A 27,760-nucleotide genomic window follows, 5' to 3' on the forward strand; every position below is an offset into this window, starting at 1 on the left:
AACGAGCTGCCAGCGGAAGTGGTGGATGTGGGTTCAATCGTAACATTTAAGAGAAGTTTGGATCGGTACAGGAATGAGAGAGGTATGGAGGGCTATGGTCCAGGTGCGAGGCAGAAAACCAGGTTGGCATGGACTAGATGGGCCAAAGGGCCTGTTTCTGTGCTGTGGTGCTCTATGACTCTATAAGAAAAAAAACCCACAGGTGAATCTTGAAAGAATTTTGTCACCAAGTAAACAACACTGTTGCTAATGTGACAGCTATGAACTTCAACTGCCCGAGGGCTTGACAGCATTTTGTAATAATCAATGCAACAGTAGCAGTACAACTTCAGACTCTGATCCATTCTTTTGTCTGACCCAGTAGTTTTGGAAATTTCAGACTTTTGTTTCCTTCCTACTCAAGAATGGAAATATTAACAGCATCTTTCATTAATCTCCTTCATAAACAGTGCATGAAAATTTATTAAAATGAAAATTTCTATTTCTGATATGATCCTTGTTAATCCCACCCAGCATCAAAGGGTCTGCACTAAGAACACTGGCAGACTATTTGACTGTTGGATGCACCACAATAAGCCCAACTATTGTGCAAAAAACTCAGGAACTCAGCAGGTCAGGCAGCATCTGTGGAGGCAAAGGGATGGTCGATGTTTCCAATCGAGACCGTGCATCAGGACTTTATTATAAAAGTGAAGGCTTGGAACCAGGAATGAGTCAAAGCAAAGTTACAATCAGGAATAGTCTGTACTTGTATCTCAAGTTCATTATAATGGAGATCAAGGCCCTTCAGTCCATGGATTCTATGATGGTTGTTTAGAAAAGCAGATGGGTTAGTGCCACTCTCCATCATTCCACATATTGCTCCGATATTTTCTCCAGCAGACAATAATTTAACCAAAAGATTGCCTTGAAATTGTAATGACCACCCTTTCAGGAATTCCAAATCCTAACCATGTTGGGTAAGAGCAGCTTTTTCTTACTGCCCTGAGTTCTTCCTCTGGTCATCTATGCTTTATTTATTGAAAGACTTCATGATTTCAGATGTCTCAACCTGTTATCCTTCTCTCCCCAGCTTCTTCAGTCTCTCTCCATTGGAATCTCTCATCCCCGGAACCACCAGAGTAAAGCTGTTCTCCACACTCTCCCAAACCTTCACATTCAACTTCAAACGTGACGCCAGAATTCTAGCCAGGACCACACTTATCTGGCAAATGCACTGCCCCAATGTGGCATTGAGCTGCAGAGGGTGGTCGTTACAGCTTCAAGAGCAATCTTCAGAAGACAATTGATTAAATATTTATCTTCTGCAGTACAGGAGAAAGTATAGGAGCAATATGTGGAATGATGAGGAGTGGCACTAACCCATTTGCTTTTCCAAATGACCATCACAGAATCCATGAATTGAATTGGCTTTGTCCTCTATTATAATGAACTTGAGGTACAAGTACAGACCATTTCAGAGTGTAATTTTGTTTTGATTCATTCCTGGTTCCAAGCTTTCACTGTTTTTTTTTAAAAAGTTGCATAGAGCAAAAAAGGATTTTAAAAAAATCTCTCCATTGAAGATAGCTTGAAGATAACAGAAAGAGGCATTTAGCCACAAGCCTGCTTCACTGTTCAATGAAGACCATGGTTTGTGAAAACAAACACCTGTTCCGTATCCCTATTAAATGCTCAACATATTCAAAGCCACTAAGCGCTCCAGCTTTAAACTGAGCACAGACTGTGAAATGGCAGACGAATCACTTACTTGGCAAACAATGCCCTGGCCAAAGCCAGCCTCATTCTCCAGCCTCCAGAGAACTCCCTGAAACAAACACAAAATTGCCATCAGGTTCTAGAACAAAAACATCTTGTCAGCTTCAAATCAACAAGGAGCCGCGCAGGATGCATTAACTGGAAGCTGGAAGAGATTTAGAACATTCAAATGTATGTAGTAGTGGCAGGAGCAGTTGTACAGCCCTACCAACATGCTCCTCCACTCAATAAAATGGCAGGGAATGAAACAACTGGCCTTGCTTACCTGTCTGAAGCCTATAATCCTAGATTCCCCTCAGTTCAAACATCTGTCAGTCGCAACTTTGAGTGCATGCTGACTCAGCGCTCACAATTCTTTATAGCACAGAATTCCAAATATTTGTGACATTTGAAGAAATGTCTTCTCATCTCAGTCATAAATAGTCAACCCCTTGTCCTATTTATAGCTCTATGTCCAAGCTTTCAGGAGAAACAGCACAACATCACCAACCCAGGCAGGCTTCCCCAGAATCTCATGTTTGAAATAAGATCACAACTTGCTTCTGGAGAGTTGCACAAGAGGGAGGAGAGGAAACAAATGGCAGCGGTTACAAAAGGAAATAGGTAACGTACACATGGACCAATGTTGTACTTGACATCACATGATCAATATGCTCACCAGCGCCTCTAATTCCTCAGAAGGCTAAAGAAATTTGGTTTGTCCCCTTTGACTCTCACCAACTTTTACCGATGCACCATAGAAAGCATCCTATCAGGATGTATCATGGCTTGGTACGGCAACTGCTGTGCCCAAGATCGCAAGAAGCTGCAGAGAGTTGTGGACACAGCCCAGCGCATCACGGACACCAGTCTCCCCTCTTTGGACTCTGTCTTTACCTCTCATTGTCTTGGTGAAGCAGCCGGCATAATCAAAGACCCCACCCAACTGGGACATTCTCTCTTCTCTCCTCTTCCATCGGGTAGAAGATACAGGAGCCTGAGGGCACGTACCACCAGACTTACGGACAGCTTCTACCCCACAGTGATAAGACTACTGAACAGTTCCCTTATACGATGAGATGGACTATGACCTATACCTTGTTGTGACCTTGCACCTTATTGCACTGCACTTTCTCTGTAGCTGTGACACTTTACTCTGTACTGTTGTTATTTTTTTACCTGTACTACATCAATGCACTCTGTACTAACTTGATGTAACTGCACTGTGTAATGAATTGACCTGTATGATCAGTTTGTACGACAAGTTTTTCACTGTACCTCGGTACAAGTGACAATAATAAACCAATACCAATGTTCCATAATTGATTGGTCTTAGTGATAAATTACTCTCTGATATCCCCCCTAATCAATTTGACAGAATGATCGGTTTTGCAGCCTCTTACCTAGTCACTTGCTTCTGCATTTTGGAACTGAATCCCAAACCAGCCAGAATAACCGAAGCCCTAAAAATAGAATAATATATTACCAAACCAGACATAGTTGCAGGTTTCTGTGCAGAACTGTGTGTGTAAAAGTGAGGAAGGGGAGACAGCCTGAAAGCAAGAGCAATGCGCCCGTATATACATACACACGCCACAGGATTCCTATCCTCTGACCTGCTCTTGTAGTACATTGGGTATGTGTCTACTCCAGTTCAGTTTCTGGTCAACGGTAACCCCCAGGATATTGATAGTGGGGGATCCAGTGAAGGCAACGTCACCGAATATCAGGGGTGATGGCTGGATTTTCTCTCATTGGATATCATCATTGCCTGGCATTTGTGCGGGGTGTGAATGTTACTTGCCATCTATCAGCCCCGGCCTGGATATTGTCCAGGTCTTCCTGCATTTGGACCTGGACTGCTTCATTATCTGAGGAGTCACGAATGGTGCTGAACACTGTGCCATCATCAGTGAACATCCCTACTTCTGATTTCAGTGATGAAGCAGCTGAAGCTGATTGGGCCAAGGACACTACCCTGAGGAAACCCTGTTGAGATGTCCTGTAGCTGATATAATTGACCTCCAACCACTACAACCATCTCCCTTTGACTAGGTATGAATCCAACCAGCAGAGGGTTTCCCCGATTCCCATTGACTCCAGTTTATCCACGGCTCCTTGATGCCATACTCGATCAAATGTTGCCTTGCTGTCAAAGGCAGTTACTCTTCACTTCACCTCTGGAGTTCAGTTCCTTTGTCCATGTTTGGACTACTCTTCACTTCACCTCTGGAGTTTAGTTCCTTTGTCCATGTTTGGACTAAGGCTGTAATGAGGTCAGGAGCTGAGAGACTTTGGCAGAACCCAAACTGAGCCGCTTTGAGCGGGTTTTTGCTAAGCAAGTGCATTTGATAGCACCATCAATGCTCCCTTCTGTCACTTTGCTGATGATGGAGAGTTGACTAATGGGGTGATAATTGGCCAGGTTGGATTTGTCCTGCTTCTTGTGGCCTACAAAGGTTCAATTATACCACTGGGTTACATAAAGGTGGCTGAGGCGTCCCCTTTGTCGAAAACACACCTGGCTGGAGCCTTGTCTGCCTCGATCTCCTCCAACTTGGCATAAATTTCTGTCAACCTACTGCTCTCTGTGCCATCGCCTCTGAAAGAGAAATTCATAAACAGGTTCTTTACAACTCCATTATAAACTTACATCTTTTCCTTCATCCATTTCTCTTCTCCTTGCCTGACTTTCACAGGATGCAATTGTTGCTGAACCAGCAGTTCAAGTTAAGCCCAGTCCATCCTCATTTACTATCCCAGTCACACTCTCTCAGTAGGGACACCCTCAGTAGGGAGTTAGAGTGAACCGGGCCAACTTCTTCTCTCCTCAAGCAGATACCAAGGTCAATATTAGCACCAACATCACACACACAAATCAAATTTGAATATTTCTACTGTCTCTCTTAGTGAGGTGCTGAAAGCATGGCAACACTTGCGGGCTGCCCCCAGAACACACTACTCAAAAGATGTATTTCACTGTGTGTTTCGATGTACATGTGACTTTTGGCTAAAATTACAAATCTGTGCCCCCTGATCCTTGAACCATCTGCTATTAGGAATAGTTTCATACTATTTACCCTACCAAACCAATGATCTAAACCTCAATCAGATTCCTCTGAACTTATCTCATTTCAAAGAGAACCCCAGCTTCTCTGCTCAAACCTTGCAGCTGAAATCCTGCATTTCTGGAACTCTCCAGCAAACCTTTTTTGCAGTCTGACTTGGGCTTCGACCTCCTTCCCAAGTGAGGGGAGGTGAACTGGACACAATACTCCAGCTGTGGCGCAAGTTGTGTTTTACACAAGTTCAACACAAATTTCCATGTTTTTATTCTCTATATTCCATCGACGAATCCCAGGATCCCACATGCTTAACAAACTCTCTCAACATGCCCTACCATTTCCCAGAATTTATATACAGGTATACCCAGCTTCCTCTGTCCCTGCACACCCTTTAGAACTGGGATATTTGGCCAATATTGTCCCTCATTTTTTTTGTTTGGCAAAGTGTCACTTCAGATTTCTTTCTATTAGATCTCATTAAATTGATGACAAGTCAACAAAGCACACTTCCCAACACACCTTCACCAAAATCTATCCCACAATCAACAGCCGCAAACACAGGTTTTCCTACTACTGCTTCCCCTCAATAAAAGTGATTATCCTTCTAAAGTCTTTCAAAAGCCATAAAACACTTCTCAAAGTGCTAAGGCTCCAAAAGGTACTGAGGAAATACTCAATCCTCCAACATGGTGGGTTTGTTACAAATTTTCTGATTGGTGAATGCTTCAAAACATACTCAACTCTGTCAGAACTGAGGGATCAGGAAACCTGCCCAAGTATGGAGCTGTTGTAAAAACACTTGACACCTCCTTTACTGACCTGCCAGCATTCATTTTTGCAGTCAGCTCCTTCTCCTCCTGCACCAGGCTTTCACGCACGGTGTCACACTCCAGCACACTCTGTAGAGCCTGCGTGTCATCACCCACCACCTCCTGCTCCACGTGCAAGATGCTGATGTGAGATGGAATGCGAAGACTCCGTGCTGACATCATCTTCAGCAGCGTCGTTTTCCCCAAGCCGTTCCGACCAACTAAACCATATCGCCTACCATAAGCAAGGTGCAAATCTGCACCAGTGAGTAAGGCCCTGAAAGACAGAATGATCAGGTTTTGAAATATATACCCTTTGCCCTAATATTTTAAGACTCCACATTTCATGGAATCACATGATTCAGAAGGCTGCCATGTTGCTTGTACAACATCTAAAGTTATGCCTCTCCACCACCACTCTGCAAATGGGCTGACTCATGGCAGGAAAGAGTCAAAAAGAAACGTCAAATGCAACATTTTCATCAACTTTTATCAATGCACCATAGAAAGCATCCTATCTGGATGTATCACAGCTTGGTACGGCAACTGCTCTGCCCGGGACCGCAAAAAACTGCAGAGAGTTGTGGACATAGCTTAACACATCATGAAAACCAGCCCAGTTCAGTATCAGAGGCATTACAGCCGACACCACGCTGTACTACTACGTGGTCAGCGCGCTCGACCAGGACACGGCAGGCTGGATCATCCACCAATGGAGGACAGGTACGCTAAGATCAAGGCGCTCCTCATTCGCACTTTCGGACTCTCCCGCCACGGACGAGCCGCACGGCTTCTGCACGTGGATGGCCTGGGTGACCACAAGCCACCCAAGCTGATGGATGATATGCTGCCGCTCATGGATGGCCATAAGCCCTGCCTTTTATTCGAGCAGTTGTTCCTTGAGCAACTGCCAGAGGACATTCGTCTCCTCCTCGCGGGTGAAGATTTCAGCGACCCACGCAGCCTCGCAGCCAGGGCAGACATTTTGTTGCAGAGTAAGCAGCAAGGAGCGGCTTCCACCTGCCTAACCACGACCACGCAGCCCAAGGCCAAGACCCCACAACTGAAGCCACTGAGACCCACGGGGGACAAGGACGAGGGTTCGGATCAATGGTGCTTTTACCATCAGAGATGGGGGTCAAATGCGCGCTGCTGCCGTGCACCGTGTGCCTTATCGGGAAACGCCGGGGCCAGCCGTCGCTAGTGGCTTCGACGGCTGGCCATTGCAACAGCCTCCTGTTCCTTTGGGACTGACACTCCGGGCAACGTTTCCTGGTGGACACCGGGGCCGAAATCAGCGTCCTTCCCCCCTCAAACATGGACACCCGTAATGTGGCCCCAGGCCCGGACCTCACCGCTGCGAACGGCACCACCATCCAGATGTACGGCTCACGTATCATCCCGCTGCGTTTCGGCCCAGCTGTTTTACCTGGACCTTCATGGTAGCAGCGGTGTCACGGCCGTTACTAGGAGCGGATTTTCTATGGGCCTACCGTCTTCTGGTCCATGCCGAGACATTCCAGGCCTTCCAGCTTGGAGAAGCCTAGTTCCCGGCCCTCCACCTAGACTCCGTCACGCTCTCGGGTGACGAGTTCGCCAGGGTGCTGGCGGATTTCCCCTCCATCATCACCCCACAGTTCTCCATTACCGGTCCCAAGCACAGCGTGCAGCACCACATCCCCACACAAGGACCACCACTGTACGCCCGTGCCCGTAGGCTCCCACCCGACAAGCTCCACCTCGCCAAGGAGGAGTTCTGGAAGATGGAGGAGATGGGGATCATCTGCCACTCGGAAGAGCCCTTGGGCATCTCCGCCGCACATGGTGCCCAAGTCCGCAGGAGGTTGGAGGCCCTGCGGGGACTACAGGAGACTCAATGACACCACAACCGCTGACCGATACCCGGTGCCCCACATCCAGGATTTCACGGCCAACCTCCATGGGGTGACCATCTTTTCAAAAATCGATCTGGTCCGGGGGTACCATCAGATCCCTGTGCACCCCGACGATGTGCCCAAGACAGCCCTCATCACCCCCTTCGGGTTGTTCAAATTCCTAAGGATGCCCTTTGGCCTCAAGAACGCTGCTCAGACTTTCCAGAGGCTAATGGACTCGGTGGGGCGAGGCCTGGATCTCGTCTTCATCTACCTAGACGATATCCTGGTGGCCAGCAAGTCACGCAAAGAGCATGTGGCACATTTGCGTCAGCTCTGCCAGCACCTGAGCGACCACGGACTGGCAATCAACCTGGCGAAGTGCCAGTTCGGGCTGACGGAGATCGACTTCTTGGGCCACAGGGCCAACCAGCACGGAGCCACCCCTCTGCCGGACAAGGTCCAGGCCATCCGCCAGTTTCCCAAACCCAGCACGGTCAAGGGCCTGCAAGAGTTTGTGGGGATGGTAAATTTCTACCATCGGTTCATGCCGGTGGCGGCGCGCATCATGAGACCCTTGTTCGGTCTGATGGCCGGCACGGCCAAAGAGGTGGAATGGGACACAGAGTCCACGGAGGCTTTCGAGTGGGCCAAAGAGGCGTTGGCGAAGGCGGCCCTCCAGTACACCCGAAAGTCGATGTACCCACAGCGCTCACAGTCGATGCTTCCAACACGGCGGTCGGCGGAGTCCTGGAGCAGCTTGTCGAGGGCCAGTGGCGACCACTCGCCTTTTTCAGCCGACACCTGCGACCACAGGAGGTGAAGTACAGCGCTTTCGACGGGGAGTTGCTAGCGCTCTACCTGGCTATCCGGCACTTCTGGTATTTCCTCGAAGGAAGGGATTTCACCGTGTATACAGACCACAAGCCCCTCACCTTCGCCCTTGCAAAGGTATCGGACCCATGGTCGGCTCACCAGCAGAGGCACCTCTCCTTTATTTCGGAGTTCACCACAGATGTCCGCCACACCGCAGGGAAGAACAACATGGTCGCTGACACGCTGTCCCGCCCCCACATCTACTCAGTGACCACCTCAGCCCCAGGGATCGACTACATGGCACTGGCACAGGTACAGCAGGCAGACGCCGAGATCCCAGTCTACCGTGCCACCGTTTCGGGACTCCAGTTGGAGGACATCCCCATCAGCCCAACAGCAGTTCGGCTCCTGTGCGACACATCTACTGGCAGACCTCGGCCTGTGGTACCAGCAGCATGGAAGCGACGGGTGTTCGACACGCTACACGGCCTGGCCCACCCGTCCATCCAGGTGTCTATCAAATTAGTAGCGGACAAGTTCATTTGGCATGGTTTGCGCAAGCAGGTCGGACACTGGGCCAGGACCTGAGTACACTGCCAGACCGCCAAAGTCCAGCGGCACGTGAAGGCCCCCCTCCAGCAGGTTCCGCTGACGCTCAGGAGGTTTCAGCACATCCACGTGGACATCGTTGGCCCCCTGCCCATCTCCCGGGGCGCCAGGTATATCTTTACCATGGTCGACAAGTTCACCAGATGGCCGGAGGACGCGCCGCTAGCGGACACGTCCACCGATTCCTGCGCCAGGACACTCATCGCAAACTGGATCACCAGGTTCGGACTCCCAGCAGACATCACCTCCAACAAAGGGGCACAGTTCACGTCAGGGTTGTGGACAGCACTGGCGCAGCTCCTGGGCACCCAGTTACACCACACCACGGCGTACCACCCACAGGCCAACGATTTGGTCAAGTGGTTCCACAAGCACCTCGTCAGCCCTGATGGTGCGCCTCAGAGGGCCCAACTGGACAGATGAGCTCCCCTGGGTTTTACTGGGCATCCGCACGGCCCCCAAGGAGGACCTGGGCACCTCCTCGGCGGATTTGGTTTACGGCGCTCCCCTGACGGTCCCAGGCGAGTTCGTGCCAGAGGCCCAAGGTCCAGCAGGGACGCCGGCAGAAATGCTGACAAGGCTGTGGGACAAGGTAGGGACCCTGGCACTGGTTCCGACCTCCAGACGTGGCACTACACTGTCCTTTATCCCTAAGGACCTCCGGGACTGTGAGTGCGTTTTCATTCACAGGGGCATGCACAAGTCACCTCTACAGAGACCATACGAAGGACCCTTCAAGGTGATCCGGCACAACGGATCTATGTGTGTCGTGGAGGTGGGTGGCCGCAAGGAGGCTTCCACGGTGGACCACCTCAAACCGGCACATTTGGACATTGAGCAGCTGGTGAAGGTACCTTCACCGCACTGGCGGGGCAGGCCACCCAAGAGGGACACACAGACTGGGCGTCCCACGCCCCCGATGGACATTTCTGGGAGGGGTGGGGGGGGTGCAGCGGCCCGTACTCACTGAACTCGAACTGTCATTGGCAGCCGTGCGGGAGCGTGTCGTAGACTAACTGTGGGGCAGGCCTTCCAGCAGGAACCTTACTTTACATCCGCTGGAGAGGCCCTCGGGTACTTTTGTGCGCACGTTTTGCTTGTCTCAGTAAAGTGTGCTCCAGTTCAGCCTCCACGTCTCTGAGTTTTCCTTTCAGCAACGCGCTGCGTTCGGCTACAACCTCACAATTTACCTCATTATGACCTTGCAACTTATCGTCTGCCTGCACTGCACTTTCTCTGTAACTGTAACACTTTATTCTGCATTCTGTTATTGTTTTCCTGTGTACTACCTCAATGCACTGATGTGATGAAATGATCTGTATGGATGGCATGCAAAACAGTTTTTCACTGTATCTTGGGACGTGACAATAATGAACCAATTTACAGGTAGAGAAAGAATCAGCGATATAACTTAAATGATACAGTTTTGAAGAGGCTGTGGAAAACAGTTACACATCTTTGAAGTTGGGAAGGCTAGTAAAAATGTGAGACTTCTGACTGTAACAATAATGACATAAGCAAATTGTATAAAGCAGAGATATTGGTTAATTCTGCTTAGGAAAGATGTTGAGACCAACGAGAGGGTGCAGACATTACTGGGACTGTCTGAGGAATGAGAGATTTCAGTTCTGAGGGGAGATTGGGGAAGATAGGATTGTCCTCTGTGGAGCAGGGATAAACTATTTCCAATGGCAGAGGAGTCAGAAACTAGAGGACACAGAAGGCAAACGAACCAGAGACAATATGAAAATATGTATGTTTTCCTAGTTTGTTTGTACCTAGTTTGTATCAGCAGCAATCTTGGAGATATGACATTTGGTTTCCTCAGCCAAATCACTGATATACTGCATGAATAGCTTGGGCCCCTGCACCGATTTCTGCAGTATCCCACTTGTCACAGCCCGACAACCTGAGAACAGCCTATTTAACTCTTCGTGTACCAGTCAATAACTAATTCTCAATCCATCTCAATATATAACTCCAATTCTATCTACCCTAACCTGCACGGGCGTATTGAAAGTCTTCCGAAAATCCAAACAGATCACATTCACTGGCTCCCCCTTATCTATTGTAGTGGTCACTCTTTAAAGGACTCCAATGGATTAGTGAAACATGATTCTTCTTTCACAAACCCACTTTGACATCTCAATCTTATTATTCTTTTCAAGGTGCTGTTACTACTTCCGTCACTATAGACTTCATTACCTTCCCCACCACTGACAACAGGCTAACAGATCAGTAGTTCCTGCTTTGTCCTCTCCTTTCCTCAATAGTGGGGCTATGTTTGCTGTCCTCAAATACACAGGAACAATTCCAGAATCTGTACGATTTCGGAAGACGATTAGTCCTTTCAGTACTTCCACAAATCTTTTTTTTAGAAAGCTCTGGGATATAGATCATCGGGTCCTTGAGATTTACCAGCTTTCAGTCTCACCAACACTTGTTTTTATTAATAATTATTTCCTTTGATTCCCTATTCTCACTAGACTCGGTTCTCTGCTATTTCTGGCATGTTCAACATTTACTCTGCCATTTGCTTATTCCCTGTTATAAAGTCTCCTGCATCAGTCTGCAAGGAACCCACATCTGTGTGCTCACTGGTCCTTTCCATTTTACATGCCCATACAACTAGTTACAGTCCATTTTATGTGTCTTGCCCATTTACTCTCAGACTCTCTTCCCTTTATCAATTTCTGTCCTCCTCAGCAGAGTTCTAAGATATTCTCAATTCTCATTCATGCAGCTACTTCTGGCAACTTTAGAACCACACTTTGAGGTAATACCATCTTTAATTTCTCCTTTTAGCCACTTATCAACCACTTTTACCATGGGGTTTTGTGCCTTAAAGGAATCTCTCTTTTTTTTTGAAAATTATGCATTATTTCCTTAAACGCTAAAGTGCCTGTACACTTTTGCATGGATTTAAGCCTTAGTTTTGGATTGAACTACATCACTTTCAAACTCAATGTACAATTCTATCATATTATGGTCACTCTCCCCTGAAAGCCCCTTACTAACAGTTAACCCTTTCTCACTGCACAAAATAGTCTGTTCCTCAGTTGCTTCCTCAACACAATAGAGACTATGTAGCAAGGGAGGAACCAAAGATAGTCCTCCTCATATTATATTAGGCAAGCCAATGGGGCTGAAGACTGATAAGGCCCTTGGACCTGATGATGTGCATCCTAGCATCTCAAAGCAAGTGGCTGCAGAGATAGTGGGTGCATTAGAATTGTACAGCATGGAAACAGACCTTTTGATCCAACTCATCCACACCAACCAGTGAGCATCGTTCTGCATTCACCCTGTCACTTAGCACTTGGTCCATAGCGCTCTATACCTAAATGATTCAAGTGCTCATCTGGACACTTTAATGCTATCAGTAACCCAGCTTCAACCACTGTTTTCAGGCAGTGCAGTGCATTCCAGGTACTTACCACACTCCGGGTGAAGAAGGTCTGCCTCAGATCCCCTCTAAATCTCTTACTCTTTACCATAAACCTACATCCTCTAGTTTTATCTACTTTTGATACGGAGAAAAGTTTCCTGGCGTCTACCCTACCTCTACTCCTCAATTTTATATACTTCAGTCATGTCCACCCCCCCCCCCCCGCCCTCCTCTGCACCAGGGAGAACAGACCTAGCTTTTGAAATGAACCATCCCAGGCAACATCCTTGTGAATCTCCTCTCCAACACCAATACATCCTTCCTATATATTGGTGAACAGAACTGCACGCAGTACTGCAATTAACATCTGATCAAGGTTTTATAAAGTTGGAGCATAACCTCCCTACTTCTGTATTCAAAGCCCTGACCAATGAAGGCCAGTATCCCATATGCCTTCCTAACCATGTTATCTACCTGCAATGTCACCTTCAAGGATCCATGGGCTCCGAATTCCAAGGTTTCTCTGTTCCTTAATACTCCAAGACCCTACCAGTCATGGTGAATGTCCTAGTCTCATAGTGCTCCCAAAATGCACCACCTCACCTTTATCTGAATTAAACTCCATCTGCCATTTTTCGTCACATTTCACCAACACATCAATATCTCTCTGTAGCCTAAGACGATCCTCCACATTATAAGCAACTTTGCCAGTCTTTGTGTCAATCCACTAACTTGCTAATGTTGCCCCCCACATCTAAGTCATTAAGCAGTCTACATGACTGCTTTGAGACAGCCGACTGGTCCATGTTCAAAGACTCAACTGCCAGCCTTGATGAGTATGTCACCACCATCACAGACTTTATCAGCAAGTGTGTGGAGGACTGTGTACCAGATAGGACAATACGGGTGTTCCCAAACAGGAAACCATGGACGGACCGGGAGATCGACTCCCTACTGCACACAAATCTGGTGATCCTGATCTGTACAAGAAATTGAGGTATGACCTTCAGAAAGCTATCAGGGATGCCAAGAGGCAATACCAACTCAAAATAGAGTCCCTGACCAGCCGTCAGTTATGGCAGGCCTTACATGCCATAACAGGCTACAAGACGAAGTCGGGCTGCATAGCTAACAACAGTGCATCCCTTCCAGATGAACTTAACGCATTCTATGCGCGTTTTGAACAAAAGGGAAGTGGATTGTCACCATCCACCCTGACCGCCACCAACGCAGCTGAACCTGTGATCACAGTGGAAGACGTAAGATCAGTCTTCTAGAGAGTGAACACAAGAAAAGCACCTGGCCCAGATGGTGTCCCGGGCCGCGTGCTCAGATCTCGTGCTGACCAGCTCGCAGAAGTATTTGCGGACATATTCAACCTCTCCCTGCTTCGTCTCAGGTTCCCTCCTGTTTTAAGGAGACCACTATCATCCCGGTACCAAAGAAAAGCAAGGTAACATGCCTCAATGACTACCGACCAGTGACTCTGACATCCACCACCATGAAGTGCTTTGAGAGGTTGGTCATGGCTCACAGCCTACCGGACAACCTGGACCCATTGCAATTCGCCTACCGCCGAAACAGGTCTAGAGCGGATGCCATCTCCCTGGCCCTACACTCAGCTCTGGAGCATCTGGACAGTAAAGACACATACGTTAGACTATTGTTTATTGACTACAGCTCTGACTTCAATACAATAATTTCAAGCAAGCTTGTCACCAAACTCTGAGACCTAGGACTCAACACCTCCCTCTGTAACTGGATCCTTGACTTTCTGACAAACAGACCTCAATCAGTGAGGATAGGCAGCAATATCTTCAGCACGATTATTCTCAACACTGGTGCCCCACAAGGCTGCGTCCTCAGCCCTCTACTCTACTCCCTATACACTCACAACCGTGTGGCCAGATTCTGCTCTAACTCCATCTACAAGTTTGCAGATGATACCACCGTTGTAGGCTGTATCTCCAACAGCGAAGAGTCGGAGTACAGGAAGGAGATAGGGAGCTTAGTGGAATGGTGTCATGACAACCACCTTTCCCTCGATGTCAACAAAGAGCTGGTCATTGACCAGGAAAGGGGGCGGTGTACATGCACCTGTCTACGTCAATGGTGCTGAGGTCGAGAGGGTTGACAGCTTCAAGTTCCTGGGTGTGAACATCACCAACAGCCTGTCCTGGTCAAATCACGTAGGTGCCACGGCCAAGAAAGCTCACCAGTGCCTCTACTTCCTCAGGAGGCGAAAGAAATTTGGTTTGTCCCCTTTGACTCTCACCAACTTTTACCGATGCACCAGAGAAAGCATCCTATCTGAATGTATCACAGCTTGGTATGGCAACTGCTCTGCCCAGGATCGCAAGAAGCTGCAGAGAGTTGTGGACACAGCCCAGCGCATCAGGGATACCAGCCTTCCCTCCTTGGACTCTTTACCTCTCGTTGTTTTGGTGTAGCAGCCAGCATAATCAAAGACCCCACCCACCTGGGACATTCTCTCTCCTCTCTTCCATCAGGTAGAAGATACAGGAGCCTGAGGGCACGTACCACCAGACTTAAGGGCAGCTTCTACCCCACTGTGATAAGACTATTGAATCGTCCCCTTGTACAATGAGATGGACTCTGACCTCACGATCTACCTTGTTGTGACCTCGCACCTTATTGCACTGCACTTTGTAGCTGTGACACTTTACTCTGTACTGTTACTGTTTTTACCTGTACTACATCAATGCACTCTGTACTGACTCAATGTAACTGCACTGTGTAATGAATTGACCTGTATGATCGATTTGTAAGACAAGCTTTTCACTGTACCTCGGTACAAGTGGCAATAATATACCAATACCATCATGTATATTACAAACAGCACTGGTCCCAGCACTGATCGGTGTGGGACACCACTAGCCACAGGCACCCAGTTAAAAAAAAATCAACCATCACCCTCTGGATTGCCAACTTGCCCTGGATCCCATGGCCCTCACCTTTTAAACCAGTCTTCTGTAAAGTTCATGTAAATCACATCTACTGCCTGCCCTCATCAATACACTTTGTTACTTCTTCAAAGAATTTTATCAAATTGGTCAGACAGGATCTTCCCTTTGGATGACTCTAATTAGTTCCTGCCTTTCCAAGTGATCATTAATCTACTACCTCAGAATCTGTTCCAGTACCTTCCCTCCCACTGGTTACGTTTACAGATCTATAGTTAGCAGGCTTTTATCTGCTGCCTTTCTTGAAAAGGGGGACCATCTTTGCTGTCCTCCGGTCATTTGGTACCTCACTTGTGTCCAGCAAAGATTTAAAAGTCTCAGCCAGAGTCCCAGCAATCTCTTTCATCACCTCCTGTAGTAGTCTGGATTGAATCCCAGCTGGTCAGGGAGATTTATCCACCCTTAAGACCACCAAGACATTGAGAACCTCCTCTTTATTTATGGAGACCTGCACTAGACTTTCACCTACCCCTTCACTGAATTCTCCAAAGCCTGTTTCCTTTACCGATAAAAGTATCTGTACCTCTGGGTCCACACACAGATCGCCCATGTTGTACCCAATGGGCCTCACTTTTTCTTTGCTCTTAATATACTTATAGAACCTTCAGATTTAATTAAATCTTGTCTGCCGTGATATCTTGTGATCCACCTTAGCCTTCCTAATTTCCCTTTAAGTGCCTCTCTATAGTCATGACAGGCCTCCCCTGTTACTAGCTCCCTATCGCTGTCATAGGCAAATCCTTTTTTTGCTCTTTATCCAACCCTTGACATTCAGGGGGCATAGATTGTAATCTATCAAGGTTCCTTGGATTTCAGATAGATCCCAGAGATATGGAAGGCTAAGTAAAATACAAGAACTTAAGCTATTCAAGAAAGGAGAGAGACAGAAAGCAGGAAACTAAAGGCTAATTTAGGAAAATGCTCAAATCTGTTATTGAGGTAATAGCAGCACATGAAGAAAATCACATCTGACAAATTGCTTAAGTTCTTTAAGGATATAACAAAGAGGGTGCGTAAAAGGGAAAATTAGTAGATGTACATATTCGGATTTCCAGAGGCATTTGATAAAGTGCCACATAAAAGTTTACCGCACACGGCTGGATGTTGCTCCTATTTAAGTTCTGTTATTTTTTCCTAAATGGCTGCATTTTCCTGCAGAAACGACTCCTGGCATCCCTAGGAGATTCCATTTGCTGTACTCAGTTATTTTCAGATTCAGACACTCTTGAAACCAAAGTACCTCCTGGCAACCAATTTATTTGGTGACAGTGGCAAAAGTATTTACTGTTAATTGATACATTTTTTAAGCAAGGTAATTAGCTACCTGCTGTGTGCTTTTCTAATGCAAGATATAAAGAGCACTGCAGGACACTATAAACAAATCCATCATCAAGTTAGTTCAAAAACTAATTCAGCACTTGGTGAGCGTTCACTAAATAAGAGTTCTCTAGCTGTCTCAGTAAAGACTGCCATATAGATACCAAAGAGGTTGAATGGGCAAATCAGCAGAGGTTTGATGTAGTGGTTGACCCTCACTAGCTCAATGAATAATGTCTTTCTTGACGTTTGCTGACATTTATCTTCCCTGACGATGATGTAGGCCTGAGGTGAGCTACTTCCATACAAGCCCTGTATACATTGTAATGCAAGTATGCATGCACACGTGCAGTTTCTGAAATCTGCAATCTACGGGACACCAGAAGAAGCAGTCACTTTCCCATAGTCCAATACACAAGGAAAAGGTACCAGGCATCCCGAACACGTATATATGCATAGCGCCGTGGGAAGAGGAGAGTGAAACACCAAGGTCCACGCAGTTAACCTTCTGGCAGGATGGTGGTTACATGATGAAACGACATGGAGTGCTGCCCAATCATGGCAATTGATCTCCATCAATTAGCTTACAAGAAACCCAAACAAAATTCATCATCGACACTCACCTGTCTCCATAGGAGACGTCAAAATTTTCAATTTTAATGTCGTATGACTTGTTCTTTCCCGAAGCTTCCAAGCGGCTTTCCTTCTTATTGGAAGCTTGGCTGGCCGAGGCTTCCTCAAGAACCCTAGTACAAATAATATAGACAATGATAAAGCAATTACTAACATAACGAAAACTACTGCGGTGCAAGCAGTATTTTGATTCAAACGATAAGCTTCTGCTGCTGTTCCAATCTTCTGGGGGCTATAACATTTGACCTACGGAGTATTGGATCAGTGCCTGTACCACTGTGGTCATCACTGAGTGGCTTTCTCTGTTGCTCAATTCATATGATAGTTTTGGCAGAGAAGCAGGCTATTTGCAATATACCACATCCCTATACACAGTCCATAGATCCCCTACTTTTATTCCCATAGTTTTCCTAATTAAACAATTATCCAACACCTCATCAAAGTGCTATTGAGGAGGTGTAGGATTAATAAACTATAACTGTATTGATATCTTAAGACGGATGAGAATTATGGCTGCTCGAAATACTGATTTAAAAAGTGTCCTTCAGGCCAGAACAGCCACACCACTGCTTACCTGGGCTGGGTGCTGTGTGGTAATTGCTGTGTCTGGAACTTAATTGGATTCCCATTATGCTTGACTATGGAGATGATGGTCAATCTTAACTGGAAATGGGAAGGCTGTCTCAAACAATGAAGGTGATACCTGCCTTTGTCTCACCCGATTGCAAAATGATTAGCTGAACCTGTGGTGTGAAGCTGCTCTTTGTCCATCTGCAGTAGCCTTTTGTCCGTTTCCTGCTCAACCAAGAACTCCGGCACCTGACTCATTAAAGTGTGCGTGACAATACCTGTATAAATCTCTGTCTACCCCTTTGTACTGGGAGAACTCGGGAAGCGACTCTTAGTGAGTGCTGAAAGAGAATTCTCCTAGCGGTGCACTGCTAATAAAGGTATTTGTTCGAATCGACCTCGTGGCACTGTGTTATTTACAGCGGACGGAAAGGAAAATTGATTTCGGGACGACACTATAGCTGATTTATCATTGACCATGTGGTAAAACGTTCTCCACTACAGCAGTTCCTTGGATGATCAATCTTTCTTTCCCTACTTCTTCTTTCCCTAGATTCATGTCTTAGATTTCTGATTCTTGCTCAGCTTCCTCCCTGTCCCATTAGAAATTCCTTTTTGGCCATGAATAATCATTGCCATTAACACTTCAAGTATTCTGTCCCCTTTCCCAGATGTCCAATATGACTCTTTATACTTTTATTAATTTGCATGCATCCCCTTCTCTTTCAAGTCCAGCTTCCAAGTCCCAAACAACCAACATAAACATTGCTCATGATTTTAACCATCTCTGTAATGCCTTTGTTGCCATTTCTGAAGGCTTTTAAAGCAATAGATAACACAAAGGCATCATGTGGCAAGCGTCACGTTGTTCCAGTCTACAACGACTGAACCATTTCCTCTCTATTACCATTCTTTCATTGTCCAGATCCATGCAACTTTCCTCACTTAGAACCCCTTTTACCAATCTTACGTCTCTCCCAATGATTTCCATTCCTACATCTTTATCTTCGAGACACACATACACCCATTATTTGTCCTACAAGGACATGAAGTCATCACTCATTTGCAGGAAATATCAAATTCTCCCTCACTTGTCTTTGCACTGTTCGCCTATTTAATGCTGTTAGATTCAACTAAGCATATGCTGGGAACCACATGTGCTGGATCCTCAAGTACTCCTGTGAGAGGTTCAGTTTACTGAGGGCAAGTGTGTGTCTTTGAAGATACTCCTGCATAAAGTCACCGAAAATTTTCGAAGCAGAAGAAATCCATTCACACATCACATCTGTGCCAATTGACAAATAAATTATCCAATCTAATCCCAACATCCAGCAGTTGGTCGGTAGCCTTGCAGATCACTGCTCTTCAAGTACACATTTGTGTTTAAACATGAGGGTTTCAACACAACCACTCTTTCATTGAGTTCCAGACTACAATCACCTCGTGTGGGAAAATTGTTCCTCATCCTCTCAATCCTTCCACCAAACACACGTCACACGAAGGAGGGTGGATGTGGTCGATGGAGGTCAATCATCCCATCCCCATAACTTCACTGCAGGACCTTCCATCAATCAAGGTCAGAAGTGGGAATGTTTACCATTGATTGCATTATGTTCAGGTTTATTTGCAATGACAGCCCAGTCTGCATGCAGCAAGACCTAGATAATGTTCAGTCATGGGCTGGTAAGTGTCAAGCAACATTTGTGTCACAAAACTGTCAGACAATAATCATCTCTATCAAGGGCAAGTCCAGCCGCCTACCCTTTACATTCAGTATCATTACCATCGCCGATCCCCCCATCGTCAACATCCTGCAAGTCACTGTTGAGCAGAAACTGGACCAGACACAGATACCATAGCTACAAGATTAAGTCAGAGACTAGGCAGCTTGTGGCAAGTAACTCACTTCCTGACTCCCACTGTTCTTCCAACATTTATCACAGGTCATGAGTGATGGATTACTCTCCACTTGCTTAGATGAATACAGCACCAACAATACATGAAACTTGACACCATTTAAGACAAAGCAGCCCATCTGAGTAGCAGCACCCTGAACATTCATATCTTCCATCACTGATACATATTGGCTGTAGTGGATACCATCTACAAGATGCAGGTCAGTTACTTGCCTAGGCTACTCCAGCAGCATTTTCCAAGGGCAACAGGAGCACGGAGGCAACAATCCTTGCAGGTTGCCCTCAAAGTCACACACTACGCAAATTTGGAAAGTTAAAGTAATTCCTTCATCAGCACTGGATCTAAATTCCACCCCTAGCCACCCCCAACAACACCGTGGAAGTGCCTTCACCAGAAGGAATGTAGTGGTGCAAGAACATGGCTCACCAAGTTTCTCAAGGGCAGTTTGGGATTTATGATAAATGTTGGCATCACTCTCTAATGCCACAGAATTAAACCAGAGGGTGGTCAATGTGAACCATGTCAGAAAGCAAGTGAAATACTGAGCCATGAGGGCACCGATGTTCGTTTCTAGTTATCAGCTGGTACCAGGATTAAATCAGTGACACACTATTATCATTCGATCCCTTTTATCTTTAAGGTGTAGAACTGACTGCAGCTCAAATGGAACCGATGCCCTGCACTGAAATATTCAAAGAAACTGCAGAAGTGAGAAAACAAGTTAAAGAGATGATGTGCAGGGATGGATAGTACAAAAGGAAGATCTCAGGTGTGAGAGGCCAGGGTTGGCTTGATGATACATGCTTACAAAGCTGTCTAGTTAATAAACAAGAACAGTTCAAGTGTGCGAGCACAAGGGAAAACAAAGGGACACTATAAAGCAGAAATACAAAGCTCCAGAGCATGCAGGTTGAAACACAGGTAACGTTTCAGGTCAAACACTTCTTCAGAACTGTATTTGAAGGATCTTCAGCTGAAACACTAGCTGTCTCTCCTTTGACAGATGCTGCCTGACCTGCTGAGTATTTCCAGCATTTTGTTTTTATTTCAGATTTCCAGCATCTGCAGTTTTTAAGATTTTCAAAGAAACTGCAACTTGGGCAAGTTTCAAACTTTGATGTCCCTGAAATAACCTGAAAATTTGGCACTACGAATAACCCACAATATTACTCTTCAAATAGAAAAACAAGAATGTGAAAACATCAACTTCTTACAACAGAGTATTTCTAACTTCTTCTGCAAGAGAGAACTCCAAGTGTCCGAGCAGAAGCCACATCAAAGACAGCAGCTCCAGAAGAAACCCAACTTCAAAGAACTTTTTGAAGTTTACACATTAACTCACAATTCAACAGCTTTTAGGCCAAGAAGTTATTTCAACAATCCATCCAACAGAAGAAAATGAAACAATATCTGACACTTTCAGCACTCAAAACTTTTGAGGTCTTTATATTACAAATGTTACTTGGAAATTGTGCCATTTCAGTTGGCTTAAATGAACTGCATTCCAAGTTAAGTAGTTCAGATCATCCCTGCATCCAATTTCAATAACAATCCAAGTGCAATTTCAGCAAACCTGAACTTTCATTATGAGCAAGAGGTAGTGAAGGTGAACACTGTCCTCCAATAAGTTCAGAGGATTCTGGATCTACATCCGTGCCCAATGACACAGAAAGGGCTCCTGACCAAACTATTCCACTGCGTCTTTCTGAAACAGCTGGTTGCCAGTGACAGTGGGAGTAGGGAGGAGGTACAGTGCAATCTTGGGACCTGCTGGGCAACTTCAAAGAGACAGAATGTGCCCTCAACAGGAGCCAAAGAACAGTTGAGGCTTATTTTTGAAAGAAATATTAAAAAAGCACTGTTGCCTGCTCTGTGTACTTGCTCATAAAACTGCACCAGTATTATCCTTAACAAGTGAATAAGCACAAACAGAAGCCAATTCTAAGTCAACTTTCCATTTCTCGCAAAGCATTGCTCTTCTCTGGCTTGCTGCTCTGTACAATAGTGGGGCTGGGTTAAGTTAGGATGTTACATGCTGGTTAGAGTCTGCAAGGTTTGTGAATACTTTACAAATGTTTACAATACTTTGGGACACAGAGGCAACTCCACTCAGCAAGGAAACCATCACAAGAGAAGCTCTGTTGAAGCAGACTCACTTTGCTTAATCCAAATCATTGCATGTTAAAACAATGCAGTGGATTTAGCACAACTCAAGAGTGCTTTCTGACACTGACCCTGAAGCATAGATTTGCTGAAAACTTCTAACATAGAAGGGGGCCATTCACCCCATTGCAGCTGTGCTAGTTAAAAAAGACCTACCTTGCCTAATCCCACCATTCACCACAGTCCTGCAGATTTTGACTCTCCAAGCAGCATCCCAGTATTGCTCAAATGTGATGAGGATTTCTGCCTCTACCATGCATTCCGATAGCAAGATCCAGACCCCAGACTCTTACCACCCCCTGGGTGAAAATGTCTTTCATCTCTCCTCCAATTCCTTCACCATTTACCAAAAATCTATGTATCAAACACTGCCTACCCACCCACCCCAGTTTTTGACCCCACTTTTAAAGAAATTCCAGAACAATACTTCTTACAAGGTAGCCAGGAAGCTTAAGAAGGGACAGGAGAGTTAGAACGGGGCATGAGAAGGGCTTGGCAAGTAGGATTAAGGAAAACCCCAAGGTGTTCTACATGTATCTGAAGAATAGAAGGATGACCAGAGTGAGGGGAGGACCGATCAGGGATAAAAGAGGAAACATGTGCCTGGAGTCAGAAGAGGTAGTGGAGGTCCTTAATGAATACTTTGCTTCAGTATTCACCAGTGAGAGAGACCTTGACGTTTGTGAGGATGACATACGTCAGGCTGATACGCCAGGGCATTTTGACGTGAGGAAAAAGGATGAGCTGGAACTTTTGAAAAACATTGGGATAGATAAGTCACCGGGGCTAGGCAGGATATATCCAAGGTTATTACGGGAAGTGAGGGAAGAGATTGCCATGCTTTAAGCAATGATCTTTGCTTCCTCACTGGCGACAGGAGTAGTGCCAGATGATTGGAGGGTGGCAAATGTTGTTCCTTTGTTTAAGAAAGGGAGTAGGGATAATCCAGGGAATTACAGACCAGTTGAGTCTTACTTCAGTGGTGGGCAAATTACTGGAGAAGATTCTTAGAGACTGGATTTATGATCATTTGGAGAGATATAGGCTGATTACAGACAGTCAGCATGGCTTTGTGAGGGGCATGTCATGCCTCATGGGCCTGACTGAATTCCTTAAGGATGTGACAAAGAACATTAATGAAGGTAGAACAGTGGATGTGGTGTACATGGATTTTAGCAAGATGTGTGATAAGGTTCCTCACAGAAGGCTCAGAAGGTCAGGAGGCATGGGATCCAGGGAAACTTGGCTATGTGGATTCAGAATTGGATGCCCATAGAATACAGTGGGTGGTGGTAGATGGAGCATATTCTGTCTGGAGGTCGGGGACCAGTGGTGTTCCGCAGGAATCTGTTCTGGGACCCCTGCTCTGTGATTTTTATAAATGACTTGAATGAAGAAGTGGAAGGGTGGGTTAGTAAGTTTGCAGATGACACGAAGGTTGGTGGTGTTATGGATCGTGTGGAAGGTCACTGTAGATTACAACGTGATATTGATAGGATGCAGAGCTGGGCTGAGTAGTGGCAGATGGAGTTCAACCCGGAAAAGTGTGAAGTGATGCACTATAGAAGATCGAATTTGAAGGCAGAATACAAAGTTAATGGCAGGACTCTTAGCAGTGTGGAGGAACAGAGGGATGTTGGGAGTCCATAGATCCCTCAAGGTTGCCGCGCAGGTCGACAGGGTTGTTAAGAAGGCATATGGTGTGTCAGCCTTCCTTAGTCAGGGTATTAAGTTCAAGAGCCACAAGATAATGTTGCAGCTCTATAGAACTGTATTCAGTTCTGGTCACCTCATTATAGGAAGGATGTGGAAGCTTTAGAGACGGTGCAGAGGAGATTTACTAGGATGTTGCCTGGATTGGAGAGCATGTCTTATGAGGATAGGTTGTGTGAGCTAGGGCATTTCTCTTCAGAGAGAAGGAAGATGAGAGGTGACTTGATAGAGGTGTACAAGATGATAAGAGGCATAGATCGAGTGGACAGTCAGAGACTTCTTCCCAGGGCAAAAATGGCTAACACGAGGGGGCATAATTTTAATGTGATTAGAGGAAAGTTTAAGAGGATGTCAGAGGTAAGGTTTTTTTTAAACACAGAGAGTGGTGGGTGCGTGGAACGCACTGCCGGCAGAGGTTGTGGGGGCAGATACATCAGGGACTTTTAAGAGACTCTTAGATAGGCACATGAATTGTAGAAAAATGGAGGGCTATGTGGGAGAGAAGGGTTTGATAGATAAAATGTCAGCACAACATCATGGGCCAAAGGGCCTGTACTGTGCTGTAATGTTCTTGCAACACTTAGTGCCCTGCCCTGACCAAAGTCCAGCTGTTGATCTTTCACATGCTGCTTGCTCTCAGCTTTTACCCTTCAAGCTCCGAACCTTTCACCCTGCCATTTCAAAGTTATGACTCGGGTACTTTTTCTAAAAAAAACACAAAAAGCTCTGGAGACATTCAGGATGTCAGCCTGTAAAGGGAGAGTCCAATCTGACTCATTAAATTACTATTTTTGGCAAGATGACCAGCAAAGTTGTGGCAATGTACCTGTGGATGTTGTTTCAAAAAGCAGAAGTGCTCTGACATCTCAAGAGAGACCACAGCTGCTGGAAATCTAGAGCAACACGCAAAATGCCGGAAGAACTCAGCAGGTCAGGCAGCATCTATGGAGGGAAATGGACAGGGAGTCCTGATGAAGGGTCTTGACCCGAAACGTCAACTGTTCCTCCAGCATTTTGTGTGTTACTCCGACATGCTGACTGTATCTTTTACCATAGATGCTGCCTGCCCTGCCGGGTTTTTCCAGCATTTTCTGTTTTTGTAGCAGAAATGTTTCCGCTGGCTCAAGTATCCAGAACAAGGGTCAAGGTCTTAATCTAAGAGGTGAATCATGCAACAAGATGAGGAGAAATTTCCTCACCTAGAGGGTAGTGAATCTTTGGTATTCTCTATGCTAGCAGACTGTGAACACAGAATTGTTGAGTATATTCAAGGCAGAATTTGATAGGTTTTTAAGATATTAAGGGGATTGACTGTGGTTCGTGCAGCAAAGGGACGCAGAGCTAAAAGATCAGCCTTGACCACAAGTAGTCAGAACCGGAATAGGACATTCAGCCCCTCGAGCGTGCTCTGTATTCAAAAGGACCATTGCTGATTGAAAATTCTCCTGCCCTTTCCCTATATTCCTTGATTCCTTTACCGATTAGAAGCCTATCTAAACTTAATATACCCAAGAAGTCTGCTCCCACAGCTCTGTGGCAGAAGTTGCCAAGAACTACAACCTTCAAAAAAGAAACTCTTCCCCATCCAAGTCCTAAACAGGTGCCTCTTATTCTGAGACCATGCCCTCAACATAATCTGGTGTAAGGGTCTTAAAGCTTGGAACACAAGAACAAAAGAAGAGAGGAGCAGGAGTGGACGAAGAGAGGAGCGGGAGCGGATGAAAAGAGGAGCGGCAGTAGGCCATCCCACCCCTCAAGCCTGTTCAGCCATTCAACATGATCATGACAGATCTACGTTGACCTCAACTCCTCTTCTGTGCCAGTTCCCCATAACCCTCAAATTCCTCAATCTTTCGAATATTTATCAATCTCCATCTTAAACATATCAAACAATCAGGGCTCCACCACTCTCAAGGGCAGAGAACACATTTCTATGCACCTCAGTTTTAAGTGACCAGCCCCTTATTTTGTAGCTATGTCCCCTTGTTTGTGACTCTCCCACTACCCTCCATATACCTCATCAACCAAAGTTCCCTAATCTTGCTCCCCCTGCCCTTCACTCGAACAGAAACATGATGGCCCCCAACTCTCCCTATCTCACTTTTGAAAGCCTCCCACCTGTCAGGTGTCCATTTGCCCGCAAACAGCCTCTCCCAATTAACTTTTAAGAATTCTTGTCTGATGCCATCAAAATCAGTTCTCCCCCAATTTCAGACTTTGACCTGGGGACAGTCCTAACTCATGATAATTGCAGTTGCCTTTGAACATCCCCATTTAAGCTCCACTCTATCAATAGCTCACATTTCTGGGGCTACAGACTACTGCCACCGTGTCTTTTCCCCCTGACAGTCACGATTTCAACCCAAACCAATTCTGCATTACTATCCACTGCCTCCATATCATGACTCAACACTGCTCTGATACTTTACTTGATTAACACTATCCTGCTATTGGACAGAGGTCTTTCATAGTTTTTCTGTACTTTTTAAAATAAATTTTAAACTTAATCCTTTGACTGCACTATTTGGGATTGTTGGAGAAAAGATATAACTTTGAAGACTTCTGATTTACATATTCTGGCTTTTATTTCTCTTATAGCCAGGAGAGCAGTGTTGCTTAAATGGAAGGAAGCTACTCTGCCTACGCACATTCAATGGTTACGGGATGTTATGTCATACTTGAATCTAGAGAAGATTCGCTGTTCAGTTTTTGAATCCAACCTAGACTTTCAAACCCTGTGGGGACCCTTTTTGAATTATTTTCAAAATCTCTGATTTGGGGACTAAAACGCAGATATTGGCTGACACTGTTACGTTTTTTTTAATGTTTTTCCTTGCTGTTTCTTCTATCTAACAGCTTCGGGTTTTGGTAGTGGGGGTAGATTTTTTTTTGTAATAAAATATTTCAGTTTTTTCTTTCCTTATTAACTAACTACTATATGTGATTATTGATTTAGAGTATTGTAATCCTAAGTACGACTTAATACAATGTATTCAGTAGTATTTTTACTTTCTTTTTTTGATGCATGTACTCTGTATTTTTTTCATGGATTTAATAAAAATATTGTAAAGAACACTATCCTGCTTCTTTTCCCCTTTGACCTGTTCTTTTGCGACACGGTATAACAGGCAATATTGAGCACCCAGTCCTGGTCACCTTGCAACTATATCTCTATAATAGCCAGTACATCATACTCATCTGTGCTGTCAACTCATTTTCTTATTGCAAATGATATATGCATTCAAATAAAGACCATTAAGCTTTGATCTGTTAGTTTATACCAATTCTGGATTTGCTCTGTGCTGCATACATTTGATTAGGTTGTCTGCCCCAGCCTGTCACACTTGTTAATCTCTCGTTCACTATCCTGTGCTACCACTTTCACATTTCCTCTTGATTTATTAAATACCTCATTCTTGGAGACCACCTTATTTAGCTTAAAGCCCTGTTGACAACCCTTTGGGCATACATAGATAGGCGAGGTATAGGCACACATTTCACCCCCATGGGACATGCATGAATCACACATGTGATAATCCAGCAGTTTCATAGTCATCATTCTGATGCTGATTTTTGTTTAGTCCAGAGTTAATTAACTGACTTTGCAGGTCTCAGCTGCTGTGGTGAGACTCCAGTTCAGGATGGGTAAGGTATCAGAGGATCAAGTTACAAAACACTCATGATCACACAAAGTAGTGGAATAGATTCGAAGGTCTGAATAATTAAATCCTGTTCTTGTGTTTCTAGACCACGAGTTAATTGAAGCTTTTGGAATTTTAGGTACAAGTCCTTCAGCAGAGCCAAAGATTTCACAGATGATTAACATTTAAGGAGAAAAGTGAGGTTTAAGGCCCACAGCATGTTAAAGATCTCTCCTTATACATTTCAGGTTGACACACTCTAATGGCTACAGCAAAAGGCCATTCAATTCATACAGATCAACATGCTCTATACTTACAAAGGACTTGCTGCCTTCTGAGAGCTCTTCTCAGTCCTCTTTTCTTGCTTTGCTTTTAGCCTGGCTTCAGCTTTCTCCAGCTTCTTCGCATCTACTGTCTGAAATCACAATGAGTGAAAGCAGGAGAAAATTTTTACTCTTCCTTCTCAAAATTTGACACATCAAACTGACCAATTACAAGTGGAATAACCCAATGCTGCATTTGTT

At 45.5% G+C, this 27,760-nt stretch overlaps 1 protein-coding gene across 3 annotated transcripts in view; it reads right to left on the reverse strand.

The window, feature by feature from the left end:
- abcf3 (ATP-binding cassette, sub-family F (GCN20), member 3) overlaps window positions 1–27,760 on the reverse strand; it is a 96,922-nt gene that overhangs the window by 26,385 nt on the left and 42,777 nt on the right. For 2 of the 3 annotated variants that reach the window (XM_052017860.1, XM_052017862.1), the window contains 6 exons: window positions 27,554–27,651; window positions 17,223–17,345; window positions 5,622–5,888; window positions 4,259–4,339; window positions 3,141–3,200; window positions 1,751–1,807 (listed from right to left, as the gene is read on the reverse strand). In XM_052017860.1, the coding sequence (XP_051873820.1) occupies window positions 1,751–1,807; window positions 3,141–3,200; window positions 4,259–4,339; window positions 5,622–5,888; window positions 17,223–17,345; window positions 27,554–27,651 (686 nt within the window). The remainder of the gene's footprint in view (window positions 1–1,750; window positions 1,808–3,140; window positions 3,201–4,258; window positions 4,340–5,621; window positions 5,889–17,222; window positions 17,346–27,553; window positions 27,652–27,760) is intronic. The other variant, XM_052017861.1, reaches the window with a different exon arrangement.

Source organism: Pristis pectinata, chromosome 6, assembly GCF_009764475.1.
Source record: "Pristis pectinata isolate sPriPec2 chromosome 6, sPriPec2.1.pri, whole genome shotgun sequence".
Lineage (NCBI taxonomy): Eukaryota > Metazoa > Chordata > Chondrichthyes > Rhinopristiformes > Pristidae > Pristis > Pristis pectinata.